At 46.5% G+C, this 24,023-nt stretch overlaps 1 protein-coding gene across 1 annotated transcript in view; it reads left to right on the forward strand.

Annotated features, from left to right (window-relative positions):
* Positions 1-21,696, forward strand: part of LOC146805548 (uncharacterized) — a 766,323-nt gene extending 744,627 nt beyond the window's left edge. Inside the window, exon 8 of the mRNA XM_085623807.1 lies at positions 20,980-21,696. Within this exon, the coding sequence (XP_085479933.1) occupies positions 20,980-21,017 (38 nt within the window). The 3' untranslated portion in view covers positions 21,018-21,696. The remainder of the gene's footprint in view (positions 1-20,979) is intronic.
* The last annotated feature ends 2,327 nt before the right edge of the window (positions 21,697-24,023 follow it).

Below are 24,023 nucleotides of genomic sequence, written 5' to 3' on the forward strand. Positions count from 1 at the left end.
TCCCACGGAGGGGGGAACCCGGGCTAAGAGTGCGGTGCGGCTCCCAACCAGCAGGGGGCGCACCGGGGACGATCCCAGCCTCCGGGCTTACCTCGATCTCGGCGTCAGCAGGCGTCCGCTCCCACGATGATGGGGGAACTCGGCCCCGGCCTCGCACACCTCCTCACGCAGCTGCGACGGCAGCGACGGGTCCCCGGGCTTCTCCGCAGGCCTCGTGACACGGCAGAGCACTTCTCCTGGCCTCCAGGCCGCGGCGGTGAGCGCGCTGGCTTCGTCGTCACAGGGGGGGGCTCAAATTAAGGATGGGGGTTCTGTGCTCAGCGGAGCACGCTGCCGGGGGTCCCAGACCAGGGCAGGGAGCGCAGGGGTCACAGCGCTAATACCTGGTCGATCCCCGGTGGTTCTCCAGTCGGCTTTGCATCAGGGTTCAGGGGTCAGTCTGGACACGCAGTCTCAGTGCTTGGTGAATAGGTTTTAGAGTTCAGTCTGGACACGCAGTCTCAGTGCTTGGTGAATAGGTTTTAGAGTTCAGTCTGGACACGCAGTCTCAGTGCTTGGTGAATGGGTTTTAGAGTTCAGTCTGGACACGCAGTCTCAGTATTCAGTTTTGGTTCTCAGCTGTTAGATGAAGTCTGGTTGGCTCAGATGTATCTGGCGCCCTTAAGGGGTTCTGTTACAGGGGGTTAGGAATGGAGAGGGCGACTAGATCCTTCCTAGTCAGGCTGGGCAGAGAGTCTCTGGGTCCTCCTACTGCTGGGCAAGATCAGTGGGTTTCACAGGGTCCCTCACTCACTTAAGAGGCAGCACCTAAATCCTGTCACTCTCAGAGGCATAAGTCCCTGGCTAGGTCCTACCGCCTACACTCCTGGTGGATTCTTCCAGCTCTGCTTCACCCCAATGGCCAACTCACCACAAAAGTTTCCCTCCCTCTCTTAAGTAGCCCTAGGTCAGGTGACCTCTGGCCAAGGCGGCAAAAGAAAAACCACACCTCCCTTCTAGAAGGTTCCAGCACATTCCAGGAGCTTCCCCACTCTACCTATGGGACAAAAAGGCGGGCTGGAGTCGCAACATTGTTGTGGGGTTCCAGCCAGCTCCTGGCAGCTAGGGTGCTACTATGAAAGGCCACTCTGCAGTAGCAGGGGCCTGTGGCAGCCATCTTGGGAGAAGGGAGCACCTGCACCTTAACACTGATTGGCAATGAAAAGGCGCCCGGAGACCTAGTCCAACATAAAAATGAGGGTGGAAAAAATGAGGCACAATACAAAAATAGAAGGGGAGACACCCCTAGGGCTGACAGGTCCAACATGCGTCCCCCCCAGCCGAAAGAGGGGAGAGCTACCCAACCTCTAGGGAGTTCTCATCACTAAGGCGGAAAAACCTGGAGAGACCGTCAGCACTGGCGTGGTCAACTCCGGGCCGGTGTTCCACCCGAAAATCCATCCCCTGTAGGGAAATGGACCACCTCAACAACTTGGGGTTTTCGCCTCTCATCTGCATGAGCCAGCGAAGGGGCCGGTGGTCGGTCTGAATAAGGAAGTGAGTGCCAAAGAGGTATGGCCTCAACTTCTTCAGTGCCCAGACCACCGCGAAGGCTTCTCTCTCAATGGTGCTCCATCGCCGTTCCCGAGGGAGGAGTCTTCTGGATATGAAGGCCACAGGTTGATCTTGGCCCTCGGCATTGAGTTGTGAGAGCACTGCACCTATGCCGTGCTCTGAGGCATCTGTCTGTACAATAAATTCCTTGCTGAAATCTGGTGTTGCTAGTACTGGAGCGGTACACATCGCCTGTTTCAGCGTGTCAAAGGCTTCTTGGCATGCAGCTGTCCATATGACCTTGCGAGGTTGCTTCTTTGAGGTCAATTCCGTCAAGGGGGCTACGATGGTGCCATATCCCTTGACGAACCGGCGGTAATACCCAGTGAGGCCGAGGAAAGCTCGGACCTCTGTTTGGGTCTTGGGGGGCTCCCAAGCCAAGATGGTCTCTATTTTGGCCTGGAGGGGTTGCACCTTACCTCCGCCCACCAGGTGTCCCAGGTACACAACAGATCCCTGTCCAATCTGGCACTTGCTGGCTTTAATTGTTAGGCCAGCGCGTTGCAGCGCCTGCAATACCACCTGAAGGTGTTGCAGATGGTCCTCCCAGGTGCCACTGAAGACAGCTATGTCATCCAGGTAGGCCGCTGAGAAGGACTCCAGGCCAGATAGTACCTGATTCACTAACCGCTGGAATGTGGCCGGAGCATTTTTAAGCCCAAAGGGCATCACTCGAAACTGGTAGTGGCCCTTGGGGGTGGAGAACGCTGTCTTCTCCCGTGCTCCATCGGCCATGGCAACCTGCCAATATCCGGATGTCAGGTCAATGGTGCTGAGGTACCGGGCTGCTCCCAGCCGGTCCACCAGCTCGTCTGCACGTGGGATGGGGTGAGCATCTGTCTTCGTGACAGAGTTCAACCCCCGGTAGTCCACACAGAACCGAAGCTCCGGTGTCGTACCCGGTGGGGCCGCTTTCGGCACCAACACCACTAGACTAGCCCACGGGCTGCTGGAAGGTTCTATCACCCCCAGCTCCAGCATCTTTGCCACCTCACGCTGGATGCTATCCTTCACTCGGTCAGAGAGCCAGTAAGACTTGTTCTTCACCGGGGGGCTGTCCCCTGTGTCCACATCATGGGTACACAAATGAGTGATTCCAGGCGTGAGGGAGAACAACGAGGTGAACTGTCCCAGGACATGGCGACAGTCCCTCTGTTGCTCTAGGGTCAAGGATGGGGAGAGGACTACACCTTCCACCGAACCATCCTTCTCTTGTACCGCTAGAAGGTCAGGAAGAGCCTCACTCTCTTCCTCTTCGCTCCCATCCGTCACCATAAGGAGAGCAAGCTCTGATCGCTCATGGTGCGGCTTCAGGCGGTTGAAGCGGAGCACCCTGAGGGGCTGACGGGGGTTTTTTCATATCGACTACGTACGTGGTCTGGCCTCGCCGCTCCACAATGTCGAACGGGCCAGTCCACCGGTCCTGGAGGGCACAAAGCTCCCCAGGTTCCATAACCCACACCTTCTGTCCAACGTCTAACTCGACCGTCCGAGCGTTGCGGTCATACCACTCCTTCATCACGGTCTGGCTAGCCTCCAGGTTCTCTGTGGCTGCCTTCCACAGCTTGGCCATCTGGCTGCGGAACGCCAGCATGTAGCTGACAATGTCCCGGGGAAGCTTCTGTGAAGTCTTCTCCCACCCCTCTTTCACTAAACTGAGGGGACCCCTAACGGGATGGCCATAGAGCAATTCAAACGGGCTGAACCCGACTCCCTTCTGCGGTACCTCCCGATAGGAGAATAACAAGCAGGGGAGGAGGACGTCCCATTTACGCCTCAAGCCCTCTGGTAGGCTTTGGATCATCCCCTTCAATGTCTTGAAGCGCTCTACAAGTCCGTTAGTCTGGGGATGGTAAGGAGTGGAGAACTGGTAGGTCACCCCACACTCCTTCCACATGGCCTGCATGTAGGCCGACATGAAATTGGTGCCCCTGTCCGACACCACGACCTTGGGGAATCCCACTCGGGTAAAAATCCCCAACAGTGCCCGCGCCACCACCGGTGCAGTGATGGTCCTCAGAGGAATAGCCTCTGGGTACCTTGTGGCGTGGTCCACCAAAACCAAGATGAACCGGTGTCCCGCTGCGGTCGGAGGGTCCAATGGCCCAACAATATCGATACCAACCCTCTCAAAAGGGGTCCCGACCACGGGGAGCGGTTCCAACGGGACCTTCAACTTAGTCCCCGTCTTGCCACTAGCCTGACAAGACTTGCAGGTCTTGCAAAAGGTGTCTGATGCAATCCTCATCCTGGGCCAATAAAAATGGGGGACTAACCGTGCAAAGGTTTTGTCCTGACCCAGGTGTCCGGCTAAGGGTATCTCGTGCGCTAACTCCAGCAGAAAGGCCCGGTAACATTGGGGGACCACTATGGCCCTCGAAGATCCATGTACCGGCACCCTGGGCTCACTGTATAGGAGACCATCCTCCCAATACACGTGATAACCTCCCAGTTCCTGACTGGCCACTTGGGCTTCGGCCTGCCGCCGCATGCCTTCAAGAGTGGGGCACGCCATTTGTGCCTGACAAAATTCTTCCCGGGTAGGCCCTCCTTTCACATGCCAGTCAGCAAGGGTCGGCAAGTCCTCCACAGGAACGACATCTACCTCCGCGGACTCCGGGGGCACCTCTGCGGCCTCCCCATCCATCTCACGGGGCATGTCCTCTACCACCTTCTTCTTTCCACGTTTGGCTTTGGGTTGGGCCATGATTCCAGGCTCCAACCCAGGGTGAGTTCCATGCCGGGCAGCCATGGACCGCGTGCTGACGCAAGTCCACACTGGTAATCCCAGCATCTTGGTGTGAGCGTGAAACTCGACGTCTTTCCACTTGGTGTGCTCCAGGTCGTTCCCTAGCAAACACCCCACAGGCAAGGCAGGGCTCACAGCAACTCTCAGCAGGCCTCTGACTCCTCCCCACTCAAATGGAACACGAGCCACTGGATAGTGACTCATACTGCCGTCAGCCAATACGGCTGGATGGAACTCCTCGGGGACTACTTGGTCTGGGGACACCAGCCGCCGCACGACAGTGGTCATGCTGGCCCCTGTGTCCCTCAGAGCTTCCACCTCCTCCCCATTAATTCTCACCCTCTGCTGATATTTAGCAGTGTTCGGGGGCAGGGACACTACGGGGACCACCTCTCTATCCCCGAGTGAAACCAGTGTCAGGCCTGTCCACTCCCCTTCCCTATCTAAGGGCAGCTCCACCCCAAGCGCTATACTACTCACCCCAGGACTTTTCCCGCCCGTTGGGGCTGGTGGTCGCTTGCGACACTTGGGATCTCCCCTGTAGTGTCCAATCTCATCACACTCGTAGCACCGCACAATCCTAGGCTGCTGACTCCTGTCAGGGTAAGTGGGTCTTGTGGAATTGGACAGGGGTGGGGTTCCTACTCCCTTCCCAAACTTATTTTGGGGACCTTTCGAGAACTCCACCTTTTTATCTCCCCCCTCTTTCTTCTGGGGGAAACCCTGTCCGCCTTTCGAGCCATCTCCCCCGGGGCCCTTGTGAGACACCCGGGTGCTCACCCAAATATCTGCCTCCTCCGCAAGCTCACGGGGATCCATCAACTTGCGGTCCACCAGATGTTGGCGCAGCTCCGGAAAGCTCTTATCCAAGAGGTGCTCCCTTAAAAAAAGATCATACAACCCTTGGTAGTCCTGCACCTCGCTGCCACGCACCCAACCATCTAGTGCCTTCCTCGCATAATAAAGAAAATCTACCCATGTCTGTGTGGACAGCTTATGGCTGCCACAAAACTTTTGCCTGTACCTCTCGGGGTTGAGACCAAACTTTTTTAACAAGGCCTCTTTCATGGGGGCATACCTTACCTGATCTGCCTTCGCCAAATATAGCAGGGTGTCCCTAACATTGGGAGGTATATACCGGTATAAACCACCTCCCCAATTACTCTCGGGTACCCCATGGGCCGTCAAGGCTACCTCGTATGCCTCCAACCATTTCATGATGTCGTCCCCCACTGTGTAATTGGCGATTACCTCTTTAGGTAGGTAGAACTTTGACTCTTGAGGTTCCTTAGGTATGCTGCCACCATTGTCCTTATTGGACACGTTCAATTGGAGGGCGCGTAACTCCAGCTCTTTTAGCTGAAGCTCGTGCGCCAGCTTCTTTTCCACCATTGCCCATCTCTTGTTTTCCCTTTCCTGTTCTAATTTGGCTAATTCCCTTTCTTTCTCATGTTCCAATCTGGCCCTTTCCATTTCTTTCTCTTGTTCTAACTTGGCCAGTTCCCACTTTAACTGCCTCTCTTCCCTCCTGTCCTCGTACTCCTCTGGAGACGCGCTCCTCCTCAACCCTGTCCTACTACAGGCCCCAGAACCTCTCCCTGGGGGCACATTTTCAGACACATCTACGTTCAATATGTCGATCACTTCTTGGGCGCTCTCCTCCTGAGGTGCATCTGGCGCCTCATGTCCCTCATCCCCTCTCCCGTCTGGGTGGGCTTCTACCCATGCCCTAATGGCGGTGCGGAGTTCCGGTCCTTTCGCCCTCCGTACCCCAGGCACCCCCATCCCCTGCCCGAACTCCCTTAGTTGCTTCACTGAGTACCCCTCGAGGTCAGCTAACCGGAATTCCATTCTGGCAGGTGGGGACCTAGACACTAAGGAGAACAATTCCTAGGGTATAGGCAACAGTTATCAGCTAACCAGGCTCCTTGCACTCTCAACCTGGACAGTGGAAATAATAATGCAGCAATCAATGGTTTTCAAGCTCTGGAACAAATAGGCGTTTAATTGTGGCGCCCTCCGCCTCACGGAAGGGTGCTGTATGGTCACAGGTCCTAAGGATCCCACCGCTCGCCAACAATGTAGGACCTGGGGTCTCCAGGCCCCATGGGGCGGTAACGTGACACGAGCGGTCGGGCCACCAAAGGTCTGTGTGTTAAGCAACCATACACCACGCACCTCTCATGGACGGGAGACACACACAATAAGTGACGCCACACAGGTTAAATTATGCAAATACTTCAAGTTTATCCAAGTAAAGCCAGATAGATGCAGTTCATGAGATATCAGTGCAATGCGTGCAATGTAATACAATCCATCAAGGTATACAGGCCAGACATGAGATGTAACGGCAGTTCAGAATCTATACATTCACTTCATGAATATGGCGAGGCACGCTTCACTTATACCAGCGCGGGACTCCCTAGGAGGGTTAACTACCTGTAGGGCCCTGGGGGTGATTATCGCGCTGTGCGCGTTAAGCAAGGTCTATCTCTGAACGGGGCATCTAGCACCGGGCAATACTCGTGAGGGGTGACACTGGATACTTCAACACGGAGCCTGTAGAACAAAGCGCTCCTCTTAATCAATGGCACTTAATACTTTGAAGCAGAGCACCTAAAACAAAGCGCTACTCGTAATCAATAAACAGGTAGAAAGGTGCCTTCAAGGGATTTGTTTGGTAAATAATTTGTATAATTTCGATTCTTAATTAAAGGTAGGGCAGTTATATACCTACAAATTTATTAATTATCACTTTTTCAATACTTAAATCAGCTTAGTTTGTCAGAATCAGGATTGAATAAGGTGTGAGTGAATCATCACATATTAACCTGAATACAATAAATTCAATAAACCAAAAGGAGGAGAAACAAGCGGGTGTATATATAAAAATCGAATTTATATTTCTAGTTCAAAAAAGGGTACTTCAAATTACAACAATTAAATACAGTGAAAGGAAATATTTCAATATTTGATGCCTTCACTTTCAAATTGATCCAACACTTTTTCACAACAATATATAGCCATTTCTCTGGAAAACAGTGTGATTGTCGACGTTTCGGTCTTTAGGTTTTCTTTACCAAGACCATCCTCAGGACAATTTTATTTACAAGGTTGACCCCTAATAAAATAAAAGAACATTGTCTTAATTAACGAAAAATCAACACCCTAAATAACGATACTTCTCCTCCAAAAAGTATATGTTGTTTCCTTAGTGATATTCTTAATCATGCATCTAGGATATTACTCTAGACTTGTAGTCACAATTATTTTGCATTCCTATTGAAAAACATACTTGTTTTACATAAATGAATAAACAAAGCAATGATCCAGAACGAGTCATAATAAATAATGAAAAGCGTCAGCATAATACTATAAATCATTTAAACTCATTTCTCAGTTGTGCTTTTTGATCATTGTTGTCAGACATATAAAATGTAGGTTAGTCTTTATAAGCAATGGTAGTCCATTTTTTCTTATCCTCATCGTATTGATCTTAAATGTTGTCCCTATGGCTTTTTATGGGGGCAACATTTATAGAGGTTGTTAATAAACATTTTCAATCTATTCCAGACCTCAAGGTATATATATCTTAGTATCTTGACACTATCCCAGTACAAATAGTCAGGATATTTAGCTTAGTCCTGCCAAGAATATTGTAGTATTTACTATTTAACTGAAATGAGGGCACCAGAACATTAACGTGTCTTTGTTTGCAAAAATAGAAGAAAATAATGAAATCTAGTCATTATGTGATCTAATCTTTGTGCTAAAGTTGATACGACTTGTAAATACGTAACATGAGATGTGTTTGCACTTCTTCTAATGTTGTGAGCCCAAGAAGGTGATCAGGAGATATCAATAATGAATAAACATATTAATCTTGGTATTTCTAGTTCATAATAGGAACGAGCTTATCCAGATATTGAGAGACTGAAGTATATTAATCAATGAAGACATACCTCAAATCACTGCGGGTTATTTTATCCACTGAAAATCAAGCGGGACGTCCTAAATTCGTAACTAATCAGTATATTGTAGTCAAAGAAATTCAGTTGATTGTCAAAAAGCTCCCGTCTTAATCTAAGATCAAACATATATTCAATCAATTATTGGGTCAGCGGTAAACAAAGGATCTAGATTTTAGGCAGTGAGCTACTTAGAACATACCTGTAGGTTATTTAAATCTCAAAAGAGCCTCTGTGTGGCAAAACTACTCTTGTGTCTGTTTACCGACACCGTTAAACACTCAAGTGGTCATGAAGATGTCAGCGAATTAATCTAAAACGAAGAAAATATCTAATTTAGTTTGAGGTTAGAAGTTGGAGAAGGGTCTTACACTCCACTGCTTAACTACTTATAACATACCTGGCTGTTCTGAAGGTTTGAGTCTTGCATGCACGTCTGGACGTCGAACCAACTGTAGTGTTAGTGTGACGACAGCATTTATGCTGTTTAGATAGCGAAAAAGTACTTGGGGAAGTTTGTCAAATGACTAAAACGCTAAAAGGTGGCCATCTTTGAATGGAGTGATTGTTCTGTTCATTCAAGATCTTGAGTGCCAGTATATGTTAAAAATCACTTTGTCTTCTCGCATTGTGAATATTTCATAATGAATAATCAATTGGATTGGTTATTGTTGTTATTGATCGTATTGTATCGTCCAATATAGTTGGAACTGACCAAACATTGCCGTTTTTAGGAGTAATGTTACTTATAGTTCGATGTATAGAAGTGTTGAAATTTAGTCTTTCTAAACATCGATTTGTAAATTCATTCAAATAGTGATTTAAATATAGGATCAACGTGATTGCCCTTTAGTATGTTAAATGGGACGTTTACTCGACTTTATAAATTAATCAGAGTCATTTCACGACTCAATATTTTCTTTTTTTGCACTGATTTACTCTTAGAGCATAAAAAACTGCCTATACAAAACTAGAATATTTTATTTTGCAGCACTGATTTGTTCTTCGAGTATAAACAACTACCTATACAAATCTAAAATGTACATAACAATAGTCACTATGCTACAAATCGTATTTAAACGTGCGTTGTTAACCATAAACATGTTAAATCAATTAAACGATGAAACATTGCTATAGTCAAAATCTCTATTCCATACATCAACTTTGGTAGACTTCGTGAGAGAAAACACAAAATAATGATGGATCTGCTGTACACTGGAGAGAAGTATTTCATCAGAATAAATCTGTCAGACATAATCAAAAAATAGATAGTGACAAAGGGAATCGTACATACAGACTCATATGATTAATAGTCATTCTCTAGTGTAACCCTATTTCATTTGCAGTAGTTATGATCTTTTTATAAGTGGTCACTTGATGAATATTTAAGTGATACAGCCCAGAGTATGCCATTCCGTTGCTGAGTTCACAAGAGATTGCCAATTTAAGTCAATTAGGCCTTGAGGGAGGCTGGCTTAATGAAAAGGAAGCTGCTTTTCTAATTAATAAACCTCCTACAGTGCCAGCTATCTACATGCTTCCAAAGGTACATAAAGATCCCCTTAACCCTCCCGGACGCCCGATTGTTTCGGGATGCAATTCCATTCTTAAACCTTTGGCACAATATGCTGATTTTTTTATTAGACCTTTTGCAATAAATCAACCCTCCTATATAAGAGATACCACGGCTGTGATCAATATAGTGGAAAATTATGAATTTGACCCCCAACACGATCTCTTAGTCTCTATGGATATGGAGAGCTTGTACACCAACATACCACAGCAAGAGGTTCTAGATATACTAGAGAACCTCTTGGATACAAGACCCAGGCCACATCCAGTACCAACAAACTTTATACTGGAATGTGTACGCATCTCTCTATGTGAAAACTTTTTTCTGTTCCAAAATACGTTCTATCAGCAACAGAAAGGAGTAGCGATGGGGGCAATTTATGCCCCAGACATTGCCAACATCTATGTATCAACATTTGAGAAAGAACATATTTCACACCCTTCTAACCCGTTTTTGTCTAATATTAAAAATTGGCTTAGATACATAGACGACGTTTTTTTAGTTTGGCATGGCACACATCAGGAGCTCCAAACTTTCCATGAATGGTTGAATACTAGAAGTCCACATTTACAATTCACTATGGAATTTGATAGATGTGAGATGAATTTTTTAGACATTACGATCAAGAACGACACGTCTAATCATCTGTACACAACTTTATATACCAAACCGACTGCCAGAAATACTCTCTTAAAATACCAAAGTCATCATCCCCAAGCACTCAAGGATGGCCTACCATTTGGGCAATTTCTGCGTTTACGCAGGAACTGCACCTATAAAGAAGACTATTTCTCAGAGGCAAAGAAATTAAAAGAGAAACTTAAGGCTCGAGGATATCCATCCAAACTGCTCAAAAGGTCCATGAAACGTGCATGGTTCAACAATAGAGATGCACTACTGACAGTCAAGGATCGTCCTAAAAATCCCCAAATAGTCTGTGTTTCCACATTTGGAACTCACACAAATGTCATCCAAAAAATCATAAATAGATATTGGAGTCTCCTAAAAAATTTACCAGTTTTCGTTGAAAAACCCCTATGCTTTCAAAAGGGGTACCAACCTTCAAGACAGACTGGTTAGAGCATATGATGACAAACATCAAGACACAATAGACAATATGAGACAACTATCTCCCATTGTTGGTCATTATAAATGCAACATGTGTTTGGCATGCAATACCACTCAAACAACTAAAACTAGTGTCATTAACAACACGACTATCACCCTCAAAACCTTTTCGAACTGTAACACACCAAATGTGATATACTGCATACAATGTCCTTGCAACCTATACTACATTGGAAAAACAGTTCAACCAGTCAAAAAAAGAATTGTACAACATCAGTCTCGCATTAGATGTCGTACAGCAAATGCCCCCCTGGTAGAACACTACCAAAGCCAGGGTCACACCGAAAAAGAAATGCGCTGGTGGGTCTTGGAAGTAGTTAAACCAACTAAGAGACAGAATAATGTGGATCAACTACTAACCATCAAAGAGGGTAGACTTATTTGTCAGACTGATGTAGTAAACCGGGGACTGAACTCAGCGACGGAATGGCATACTCTGGCCTGTATCACTTAAATATTCATCAAGTGACCACTTATAAAAAGATCATAACTACTGCAAATGAAATAGGGTTACACTAGAGAATGACTATTAATCATATGAGTCTCTATGTACAACGATTCCCTTTGTCACTATCTATTTTTTGATTATGTCTGACAGATTTATTCTGATGAAATACTTCTCTCCAGTGTACAGCAGATTCATCATTATTTTGTGTTTTCTCTCACGAAGTCTACCAAAGTTGATGTATGGAATAGAGATTTTGACTATAGCAATGTTTCATCATTTAATTGATTTAACATGTTTATGGTTAACAACGCACGTTTAAATACGATTTGTAGCATAGTGACTATTGTTATGTACATTTTAGATTTGTATAGGTAGTTGTTTATACTCGAAGAACAAATCAGTGCTGCAAAATAAAATATTCTAGTTTTGTATAGGCAGTTTTTTATGCTCTAAGAGTAAATCAGTGCAAAAAAAAGAAAATATTGAGTCGTGAAATGACTTTGATTAATTTATAAAGTCGAGTAAACGTCCCATTTAACATACTAAAGGGCAATCACGTTGATCCTATATTTAAATCACTATTTGAATGAATTTACAAATCGATGTTTAGAAAGACTAAATTTCAACACTTCTATACATCGAACTATAAGTAACATTACTCCTAAAAACGGCAATGTTTGGTCAGTTCCAACTATATTGGACGATACAATACAATTAATAACAACAATAACCAATCCAATTGATTATTCATTATGAAATATTCACAATGCGAGAAGACAAAGTGATTTTTAACATATACTGGCACTCAAGATCTTGAATGAACAGAACAATCACTCCATTCAAAGATGGCCACCTTTTAGCGTTTTAGTCATTTGACAAACTTCCCCAAGTACTTTTTCGCTATCTAAACAGCATAAATGCTGTTGTCAAACGAACACTACAGTTGGTTCCACGTCCAGACGTGCATGCAAGACTCAAACCTTCAGAACAGCCAGGTATGTTATAAGTAGTTAAGCAGTGGAGTGTAAGACCCTTCTCCAACTTCTAACCTCAAACTAAATTAGATATTTTCTTCGTTTTAGATTAATTCGCTAACATCTTCACGACCACTTGAGTGTTTAATGGTGTCGGTAAACAGACACAAGAGTAGTTTTGCCACACAGAGGCTCTTTTGAGATTTAAATAACCTACAGGTATGTTATAAGTAGCTCACTGCCTAAAATCTAGATCCTTTGTTTACCGCTGACCCAATAATTGATTGAATATATGTTTGACCTTAGATTAAGACGGGAGCTTTTTGACAATCAACTGAATTTCTTTGACTACAATATACTGATTAGTTACGAATTTAGGACGTCCCGCTTGATTTTCAGTTGATAAAATAACCCGCAGTGATTTGAGGTATGTCTTCATTGATTAATATACTTCAGTCTCTCAATATCTGGATAAGCTCGTTCCTATTATGAACTAGAAATACCAAGATTAATATGTTTATTCATTATTGATATCTCCTGATCACCTTCTTGGGCTCACAACATTAGAAGAAGTGCAAACACATCTCATGTTACGTATTTACAAGTCGTATCAACTTTAGCACAAAGATTAGATCACATAATGACTAGATTTCATTATTTTCTTCTATTTTTGCAAACCAAGACACGTTAATGTTCTGGTGCCCTCATTTCAGTTAAATACTACAATATTCTTGGCAGGACTAAGCTAAATATCCTGACTATTTGTACTGGGATAGTGTCAAGATACTAAGATATATATACCTTGAGGTCTGGAATAGATTGAAAATGTTTATTAACAACCTCTATAAATGTTGCCCCCATAAAAAGCCATAGGGAAAAAATTTAAGATCAATACGATGAGGATAAGAAAAAATGGACTACCATTGCTTATAAAGACTAACCTACATTTTATATGTCTGACAACAATGATCAAAAAGCCCAACTGAGAAATGAGTTTAAATGATTTATAGTATTATGCTGACGCTTTTCATTATTTATTATAACTCGTTCTGGATCATTGCTTTGTTTATTCATTTATGTAAAACAAGTATGTTTTTCAATAGGAATGCAAAATAATTGTGACTACAAGTCTAGAGTAATATCCTAGATGCATGATTAAGAATATCACTAAGGAAACGACATATACTTTTTGGAGGAGAAGTATCGTTATTTAGGGTGTTGATTTTTCGTTAATTAAGACAATGTTCTTTTATTTTATTAGGGGTCAACCTTGTAAATAAAATTGTCCTGAGGATGGTCTTGGTAAAGAAAACCTAAAGACCGAAACGTCGACAATCACACTGTTTTCCAGAGAAATGGCTATATATTGTTGTGAAAAAGTGTTGGATCAATTTGAAAGTGAAGGCATCAAATATTGAAATATTTCCTTTCACTGTATTTAATTGCTGTAATTTGAAGTACCCTTTTTTGAACTAGAAATATAAATTCAATTTTTATATATACACCCGCTTGTTTCTCCTCCTTTTGGTTTATTGAATTTATTGTATTCAGGTTAATATGTGATGATTCACTCACACCTTATTCAATCCTGATTCTGACAAACTAAGCTGATTTAAGTATTGAAAAAGTGATAATTAATAAATTTGTAGGTATATAACTGCCCTACCTTTAATTAAGAATCGAAATTATACAAATTATTTACCAAACAAATCCCTTGAAGGCACCTTTCTACCTGTTCATTCATATTTGCCCGAGCCCTCAAGGGTATATTGGGTTGTCCACTGCACTTACCTTACTCGTAATCAATGACATGTAATACTTTCAAGCAGAGCAGGTAAAATAAAGCGCTACTCGTAATCAATGACATGTAATACTTTCAAGCAGAGCAGGTAAAATAAAGCGCTACTCGTAATCAATGACATGTAATACTTTCAATCAGAGCAGGTAAAATAAAGCGCTACTCGTAATCAATGACAGGCAATACTATCAAGCAGAGCAGGTAAAATAAAGCGCTACTCGTAATCAATGACATGTAATACTTTCAAACAGAGCATGTAAAATAAAGCGCTACTCGTAATCACTGACTCTTGGTACTTTGAAGCGGAGCATATAAATCCAAGCGCTCCTCGTAATCACTGATTCTTGGTACTTTGAAGCGGAGCATATAAATCCAAGCGCTCCTGGTAATCACTGATAGTCAGTACTTTAGGACGGAGCTTCCAGCGGGGAGCGCAACAGGACTTGAGGAGCGAGTCTCCAGGCTCCGGTGCAGTTCGTAGGGCACCGCGCTTCAGTACCGCTCGAGGGGGCACACGGAAAGGATCCCTCGGCGGGGTCTCTCCGTCGCAAAGGCAGGGGAGGACTCCCACGGAGGGGGGAACCCGGGCTAAGAGTGCGGTGCGGCTCCCAACCAGCAGGGGGCGCACCGGGGACGATCCCAGCCTCCGGGCTTACCTCGATCTCGGCGTCAGCAGGTGTCCGCTCCCACGATGATGGGGGAACTCTGCCCCGGCCTCGCACACCTCCTCACGCAGCTGCGATGGCAGCGACGGGGCCCCGGGCTTCTCCGCAGGCCTCGTGACACGGCAGGGCACTTCTCCTGGCCTCCAGGCCGCGGCAGTGAGCGCGCTGGCTTCGTCGTCACAGGGGGGGGGCTCAAATTAAGGATGGGGGTTCTGTGCTCAGCGGAGCAGGCTGCCGGGGGTCCCAGACCAGGGCAGGGAGCGCAGGGGTCACAGCGCTAATACCCGGTCGATCCCCGGTGGTTCTCCAGTCGGCTTTGCATCAGGGTTCAGGGGTCAGTCTGGACACGCAGTCTCAGTGCTTGGTGAATAGGTTTTAGAGTTCAGTCTGGACACGCAGTCTCAGTGCTTGGTGAATAGGTTTTAGAGTTCAGTCTGGACACGCAGTCTCAGTGCTTGGTGAATGGGTTTTAGAGTTCAGTCTGGACACGCGGTCTCAGCATTCAGTTTTGGTTCTCAGCTGTTAGATGAAGTCTGGTTGGCGCAGATGTATCTGGCGCCCTTAAGGGGTTCTGTTACAGGGGGTTAGGAATGGAGAGGGCGACTAGATCCTTCCTAGTCAGGCTGGGCAGAGAGTCTCTGGGTCCTCCTACTGCTGGGCAAGATCAGTGGGTTTCACAGGGTCCCTCACTCACTTAAGAGGCAGCACCTAAATCCTGTCACTCTCAGAGGCATAAGTCCCTGGCTAGGCCCTACCGCCTACACTCCTGGTGGATTCTTCCAGCTCTGCTTCACCCCAATGGCCAACTCACCACAAAAGTTTCCCTCCCTCTCTTAAGTAGCCCTAGGTCAGGTGACCTCTGGCCAAGGCGGCAAAAGAAAAACCACACCTCCCTTCTAGAAGGTTCCAGCACATTCCAGGAGCTTCCCCACTCTACCTATGGGATAAAAAGGAGGGCTGGAGTCGCAACATTGTTGTGGGGTTCCAGCCAGCTCCTGGCAGCTAGGGTGCTACTATGAAAGACCACTCTGCAGTAGCAGGGGCCTGTGGCGGCCATCTTGGGAGAAGGGAGCACCTGCACCTTAACACTGATTGGCAATGAAAAGGCGCCCGGAGACCTAGTCCAACATAAAAATGAGGGTGGAAAAAATGAGGCACGATACAAAAATAGAAGGGGAGACCACCCTAGGGCTGACAGGTCCAACAGTCCCAAGCTCCCTCCTCTACCACAGTTAAAAAGCCTTACTGCCATGAGTGTAAAACTCCTGGGCATTGGAAAACTGACAGCAGTTGCCCAAAGGCTAAAAACAAAACTGTTCCTCCAACTACTCCTGTCACACCACCTATTACTGTCAGCAGTAATCCCCCAGGTGGTGGGAGTGCCCCCAAAAATTAGGTTGGGTTTTCTTGGGGAACACAGGGGGACCCTGCCTTAGCCAATTCCCCTACAGCAGCTACTCTTGTCTGTGATGGTGGCATGGGGTTTGCCAACTTCACTGCCTGTCCCAACACTTTGGGTAGGTACAGACAGGAGCCCTACATCAATGGTAGAAAAGCTGAGGCCTACAGAGACACTGGAGCTAGCATCACTATGGTGGCCCATAGGCTAGTTCCCTCTGAGCAGCTTTTGCCTGGTTTCTCATACCAGGTAACTAACATTGATGGCAAACAGAACAGTCATCCCATGGCAGAGGTATGTCTCAGCTGGGGAGGTGTCACTGGCCCTAAAAGGGTGGCAGTGTCTCCAACCTTGCCTGTGGACTGCTTACTGGGGAATGACTTAGAACTCTCAGCTTGGGCTGGAGTTGAACAAGACACCCATTCTAAAATGGTAGGCCTTTCACAAAAGGGTAGTGGGGTTGTGCCAGCCACAACCCCTGTCCAAGTGGATTTCCTCCCTGAAAAGGTTGGAAGGGCAGTGGTAGCCATAGCCCAGGCAAAGACAGACTTCCCTGTAGAGATTGGCAGAGCTGTGACAGTCACAGCTCAAACCCAAACTGAGTGCCTCCCTGAAAAGGTTGGCAGGATTGTAATGGTCTCAGTCCATACTCAGACTGACATAGGTGTAGTGAAGCCTGAAACTATGGATCACTCCACACAAACAGAGATTAGTGGGGAGGAAGAAAAGTCTCCCTCTCCCCAGACATTAGCAAAAGGTCAGCCTCCTCAGGGATCTGACCTCACCCCTTGTGAAGGAACTGCCCCAGAGGTAGCCAGGCCTGGCCTGGTAGAGCCTCTGATGTCAGTGGCCCCTTCCAAGGTGGGACCCAGTCTGGTGCAGGTAGCCTGCCTCTCTCTAACCTGCCTCAGTCAGCCCAGGGCTGTAGAGGTCAGGGAGGCCAGTGGACCCCAAGAGGGCCCCTGTCCACAAGAACCCCCCCCCATCAAAAGAGTGAGGATTGCCTGGCTAGTAGCCCTAGCCAGGTGATGGTTAAAAACATTCCTGAGTGATCCCCTTTACAGGTAGTTAGGGACCTCCCCCAGAGGGATTCTGTTGGGCACAGGCAAACATGGGACCTTAGGGCCCCAAACCTGACCTGTCCCTCCAGTAAGCCCACAAAAGGGACCCAGCCTCCAGCTTTAGGTAGCCAGAGGCTGACCCTGAGAGCACAGTGCAACTCAGTTAAAGAAAGAAAGGCATCCATGGTGGAGGATGATTGGAGGAACCTGAGGCCTCACTTTGAGGACACTCACTTCAGTACTCCATCTCAACACCAGCCTTTTACTTTGAAAAGACCCACCAAAGGTATAGATTCCCTATGGTGGAGACCCTATGATACCTTTAGGGTGAGGGATTGCTTAGTGGACCATGAGACAGGGGGTAACAATGCCAGTGCTGGTTCTTCCTTATATGGCCACTTAGGCAATAGAGGCTTACCTTGTCAAGGACAGCCTTATCTCCTTTCGTTTGGGGGGGGGGGGGGGGGTTGTGTAGGAAGGTGGATATCTGACTATGGTTACCCCCAACTTTTTGCCTAGTGTCTAGCTGGTTTTTTCGACTTAGTTGGCCTGAGATCCTGCCATTCAGGGTCTCAGGCTGTTTGCTCTCTCTTTAAAATGGACTCCATGTACCCTAGGTACATACCCAATTGGTAAGGATCACCTTATTGGACCCTGTACAGTGTACCCTAGGTACCCAGGGCATAGGTGTACCCTAGGCCTCCCAGGGGCTGCAGCATGTATTATGCCACCCCTGGTCTGGCCTTCCAATCAGACACAACTGGCTGATCACTCAGCTGGGGCAAGGTCGTGTAATCACCCCTTGCTTAGATATAGTATACCTATATCTACCCTTAATATGTGGAGAAGTGTAGCTCACTGGTTAGAGGAGGCATACCCTGAAGCAGAGATCAGACCCGGGACCTGGGTTCGATTCCCGACGCGGCAGGGTCCAGAGCCCAATTGTCCACGGACTCGATAATTCTCGCTTCGGTGCCCACTCTAAGCATGAGTTCACACTATGCAGCTCTGGGCAACAAGCCTGCTTAATCTCCACAACGGCCCCCCGCGGCGGGATGCCTGGCTTTCACCTTGGGGATGCCCAGTACGGGTTATCCCTTACAGGGAAAAACCAGGACGGGTTCCCAATGCAAGCGCCAAGATGCCCGTAGGGTGATAGCTGCGCTCTATAAGTACATCAATCAATCAATCAATCAATCAATCATAGACACTTGTGTACCTATCAGCCACTCCTATGGCAGGCCTTAACAATCCTGGAGGCAGAGTGCTTGGTAACATGTGAGATGGTGCTCTAGCATGAGCTGAGCCTGTCTGCAGCTTTCGGAACCATGTCCTTATAGCTGTTCTATGATATAGCCTACCATATACTCTTAAAGTACCTTATAATCGTAAACGGTTATGGTAACTATGGGTTGGCTTTATCAAAACATGTCGTGTAAGGTGTCTAACACTTTGGAATAATACCCCCATACCATTTCTGGTGATGAGGATATTATTCCTCCCTTCTAGAGGGAGAGACATGTTAAAATCCTACTTTGCTGTTGAACTCTAACCAAAGCCTCAGCATCACAAAATGGATGCTGCTGCCACAGACACGAGTCTGACCTCCTGCCGCTGGGAGTGATCCCGGCAAGGGAGGCTTGGACAATAGGTTTCCTGCTTGGGGAGGTGCTAGCACCTCCCCAGACAGACTTTAGTGTATTGGGGCAGGGAGGGCTGAAAGGAATGAGACATGCCTGGGGCACACAAGGTGCTCTATGCATAGTCCAGTTCAAACCGGTGCTGGGGCACTCCAGCCCCAGCTCTGGCGCGAAACTGGACAAAGGAAAGGGGGTGTAACCACTCCCCTTCCTGGTCCCACCCATAGGAGGGACCTTTGAGGTAGCCCAGCCCACTAGCCCAGTATATTAGTAGCTAGTTGGGCCCTGCTAAATTAGATTATCCTGAACCTGCAACTTGAACAGAAACTCTGGACCTTCGAAATCCGACGAAAGAAGAAGACTGAAGAATCTCCCTTGTGGCCAAGGAGTGGCTACCCTGTGCAAACAGGCACCATCAAGAGACTTACCCTTTGCTTTGCTGAAGTTCTACGAGGGACCGACTGCAGAGCCCGACCAGAGCCTTGACTTCCAGACTTCTCCGACCCTGATCCACATCCACAGCCGAGCTGAGATCCGTGGAGGCGACGAGAGACGTGGGACCGGCTACCTGGGAAAAGTGGCGAGTATCTTCCAGCGTAGCTTCTGAGGTACCCTCGAAGTTGTGCACCGGGGATTGAGAAGCCCCAACCCCAAGCACCATCTGCACCGAAGATCAGCCCCCCACACTCCACGAATCCTGCGTGGGGCCCTTCTGCATTTTCCTGCTTGCCGCGTCTGTCCGGTTGCTTGCCCGTTGGCTAGCGGCCTTTGCGACGACACACCTTTGAACTTCCACTGCTGGTTTGGTTCCTCCAGACTGGCTCCTGCTCCTCTGCAAAAGAGAAGCACCCCAGACCTTCCTGGTCTGCACCAGAAGCAAGTCCTCCATTCTTCGTGGGTTCCGCTTGCCAAGGCTTGGTGAGTCCTAGTTCGACTTCGACGCCGCCGACAGCAAGAGCCTTCGTGGGACAGCTCGCCTCCTGGTCCTGGTCGTCCCCGACGTCTCCTGGTACCCGTGGCTGCTGCGACAAGCTTCACCTCTTCACCTGCAATCTTCACGACATCGCCTGGTTCCTTCCTGGTTCCACATGGTCACTGGCTAGTGACCTTGACTTTGTCCCTTCTGCTTGCAGGTACCCTTCCTTCTTGATCCCGACCTTGGGATCCACCGGACACTCTGCACTGACTGCCTCTCAGCAACTTTCCTTCAGGCATCCATAGAAGTCCACAACGAAACCCGATGCAAGTTCACACCTATGCACCCGCAGCCCGTGGGCTAGGTAACTGGGGTACTCCGGTGCTCACAAGGGTAGTGACTATCCTAGGGTCTAGTTTCCAAGTCTCGACTTCCTAGCTATACCAGAAGTGTCCTAAAACTGCTTATTTCAGAACTGTACTATTTCTATCGATTATACGCATTACGCGTGAGTGTTTCCACTCTGCACCTGAATCCCGTGGGTCCCCCACTTCCTAACTGTTGGTAGTGTAGTGTAGCCCCAGCGATTCCCTAGGCCTAGGCCTATTCTATTTCCGTGACAGTGGTCCTTATACCACTTCTTTAGTATATGGTTTGCGTGGCCCCTAGGGCCTAACTGTTTTACTTACCTGTGTGACTTAATGTATACTTGAATAAGACTGTGTTGTACTTACCTCGAATCTCATAAAGAGTGCTGAGGGTTTGACTAGAATAAATACACTTTATTTTATATATATATCTGTTGTGGTGTCCTTTCATTTGGTATTCAAGGGATTATATATGGTATCACAGCTGGCTTCACATGCCATTCAGAGTTGAGCCTAAGACTGCTCTTGTCCATGCTACCACTAGGATAGCTGGTCTATAAGGTTGACTTTACAACCAATCACCATAAGGGTTGTTTGGACTGATATAAGGTGAACACTAGAACTAGTGACATCATACATCAGGCCAACTTCTCACAGTAATTCTGAGGTAAGGAATTAATCACTACGTGTTTCTTTCAGATCTGACTGACCATGAAGGGAGGGAAGAAAGGCCTTGAGATCCAAAAGTATCACCCGCAATTCTAGAAGATTGATGTGACACAATCTTTCCTCCAGAGACGAAAGGCCCTTGATCTCCAGAACCTCCAGATGAGCTCACTACCCCAAAGATGAGGCATCCGTTATCACCATGGCCACCGAAGACAGAGGTTGAAACGGCTTCCCTCGAGACATGATGCCTCTGCAATGTCTCTAGAGATTCTGAACACATCCCTGAGATGCTGTGTTGAAAACACTGCCTGCAGAGCCACCACTGGAGTGCCTTTATGCTCCAGTGTGCATGTTTGACCAACAGCATGCAGGAGGCGAACAGACTGAGCAGGCCCAGAATCTTCAGGACCGAAACAGCTGCTCCATCTTGAAACATTGGAATCATAGCTTGTGTGAGAAGCTGGCTTAGTATATGGAGCACACTTATGTAACTGGGCCACCTGCACTAATCCAGACAACCCTTATGATGAGTTTAGTGGGCTTAGACAACCTTAGAACGCTCTCTAAGTGGTAGCTGTGGAGAGCAGCCTTCAAGCTTAGTCCAGCAGGAGTGTAAAGCAGATGGCTTCACCAGAACATAATCTTATTGCTATGGATTAAGTGGAAAAGAACCACACAGTGCATTTATAAAAATATGTATTTATTATCAGACGCTCACTAATGATAAAGCTAGATTTCTTCAAGTTTAAGCATTGCTCTGTTTTGTGTTTCAGACTGCATTTAAAATGGCACACAGATTTTGGTGCAAGTGAAAACACATGGCACATGAAACATGAAATGAGGCTTAGTCAAATGGCACTTTTGGTGCATGCAAAGTGAAAAACATGAAATGAGGCCTGGTCAAAATGCTATCAGTCTGAAATGCTTTCATTTAAAACCATGCTTAATTAATTAATCATGGATGTTAATGTGTTTAGTTTAGATTTAACCTCACTATAGAATGTACATTTAATTTAGAGAATGTTTTTTTTTACTTTTACAGTAGCACATAATTGCGCTGAATTAACGTGTTTTTGCAGTGTAGAGAAACTCGTAATTTCTGTTTCCTCTTTAGCTTTGAAGATAAGCATGGAATTTGTGTTCTCTCCTCCCACCTCCTTTTCCTTGTAATCTACACCCCCTGTTCCCGTCTCAAGAGACTTTGGCTTTGTTGCATATTGAGACAATGCATATTCAGTTCATAACACATCTTCTTATAATGTGTATTAATTAATCAACCATGCACCAACACTACAGGTGGGGCAAACGCAATTTGCATGAAAAGCTATCTAAAACATTAGAGCATGTTGCCATGAGTATGTATTAAATGTTTGCGTTTTGAAAATTTGCATTGGTGCATGTTTATGCTATGTTGTACATTGCACATTTCTGCATGTTGTGCACAAAAGATAGAAAAGCTGCTTTAAACAAATAGCTTTTGCTAGGTAATATTAATACAGAGTACTAGTATGAGGGAGGTAAACATAATGGGCTTTATTTCATAAATTAATATTATTTTGTGTTTGTTTTGTTTTTGGGCCGAAAATAAAATGGATGCCTAAGAATCCGGCATGGCTGAGAATTGTTAGCAGTGTGCTGAATGAAAGACGCATGCGCAGAAGATTGTACCAGCAGCATGAACTGCCATGTGCCTCAAGTGAAGACACATGGGTCAAGGCTAGGCCTGGGCTAAATTTCCGTTCCGCTCGCGGAAATTGCGATAATTTGACATTTTCGCGTTCCGCGGAGAGCACGAAAATGTAAAAATTTGCGCATTCTGCAGCTTAGCGATAATTTGTTTCTTGCTCGCGCTGTAAAATAATACATTCTCGCGCGCACGCGATCGCCTTACCTGAATCCCCGCGTTCGCAGACAAGTTTACCCGATCCGGTCGCGTTCTCCACGAGATGTTGGATTGTTGGTAGCCATTTGCGCTGTCTCGCGACAGTTCGCGCATGCAGTAACGTCATGCGTCGCGCGATCATGTCTTTCTTCTCGCGATCATGCACCGCGAGAAGAGTGAAACCGCATGGGTAAGTTGGCGAGCCGTGACCGCGCAGAAAATACCGCGAACGGGCGGGAAAAAAACTTCCGCATCTTCGCGACATTTCCGCGTGTTTGCGGAGATTTGTAACATTTTCGCGATAATTTGCGATAGTCGCTTTCGCAAATTCCGCCAACCCCTAGTCAAGGCCACAATGAACTGTACACTCCTGTCATCGTGCCAATGTACCAGTGTTTGTGGGAAAGTGTCTTCCCTGTGTGCGATGTGAAAGAGGGACAGAATATTGAGTGATACATGTTGTTGCAAGAAATTTTCATACTGATACACGTTATGTATATTGTTCTTAGCATTAAGCCCCTATTGTCAGAACCGGTATGGGTTGGATTTGCAATGAGAACAGGATGATGAGAGCCTCATGTCAACTATGCTAACCAATCACAGTGCACGTTTCTACTTAAACTGCAACATTATTAGTATAGTCAGCCAAGAATTAGAGTATAAATAATGACCCTTAGGGGGCGTATCAGTTTTAGGGCAAGAGAGGAGAAGAAGCAGATCTGACCAGACATCATATGGGTTAGGTACGTGAACGTCGCGGGTGCAGCCTGGGAGGAGATTGCGTCCGAGGAGAGAGAGAGGGAGGAGGGGGAAGAGAGGTATAGGCTAGCCTTGCACGTCATATTTTTGGCAAGGTAGATCACATTCCTCTGTGGTTTTGGGGCAGCCTCTCTGTGTGAGACACAGAGAGACAGATGATCAGACCATGGCAGAGAGAGCAGCTGATGGAACAGGTTTAGATTTAGAAGATAAAACATCAAGTTTATGCTTTGACTAACTAACTAGTTTTGAAAAGATTTATTTGTCTTATGCATTTATTTCTCTTTCTGGGAGATTTTTGCCAATTATTAATTATTGAATAGCCTTGCAAAACTCACTCTTGAATTATATTTTCCTGAACTCTTTAAAGAATTCTGTCTGACATTTGATGCCTCATTCCCTTCCTTTATGGAATGCCTTCTATTCAATCTGT

This window comes from Triturus cristatus, chromosome 8, assembly GCF_964204655.1.
Source record: "Triturus cristatus chromosome 8, aTriCri1.1, whole genome shotgun sequence".
Taxonomy (NCBI): Eukaryota; Metazoa; Chordata; class Amphibia; order Caudata; family Salamandridae; genus Triturus; species Triturus cristatus.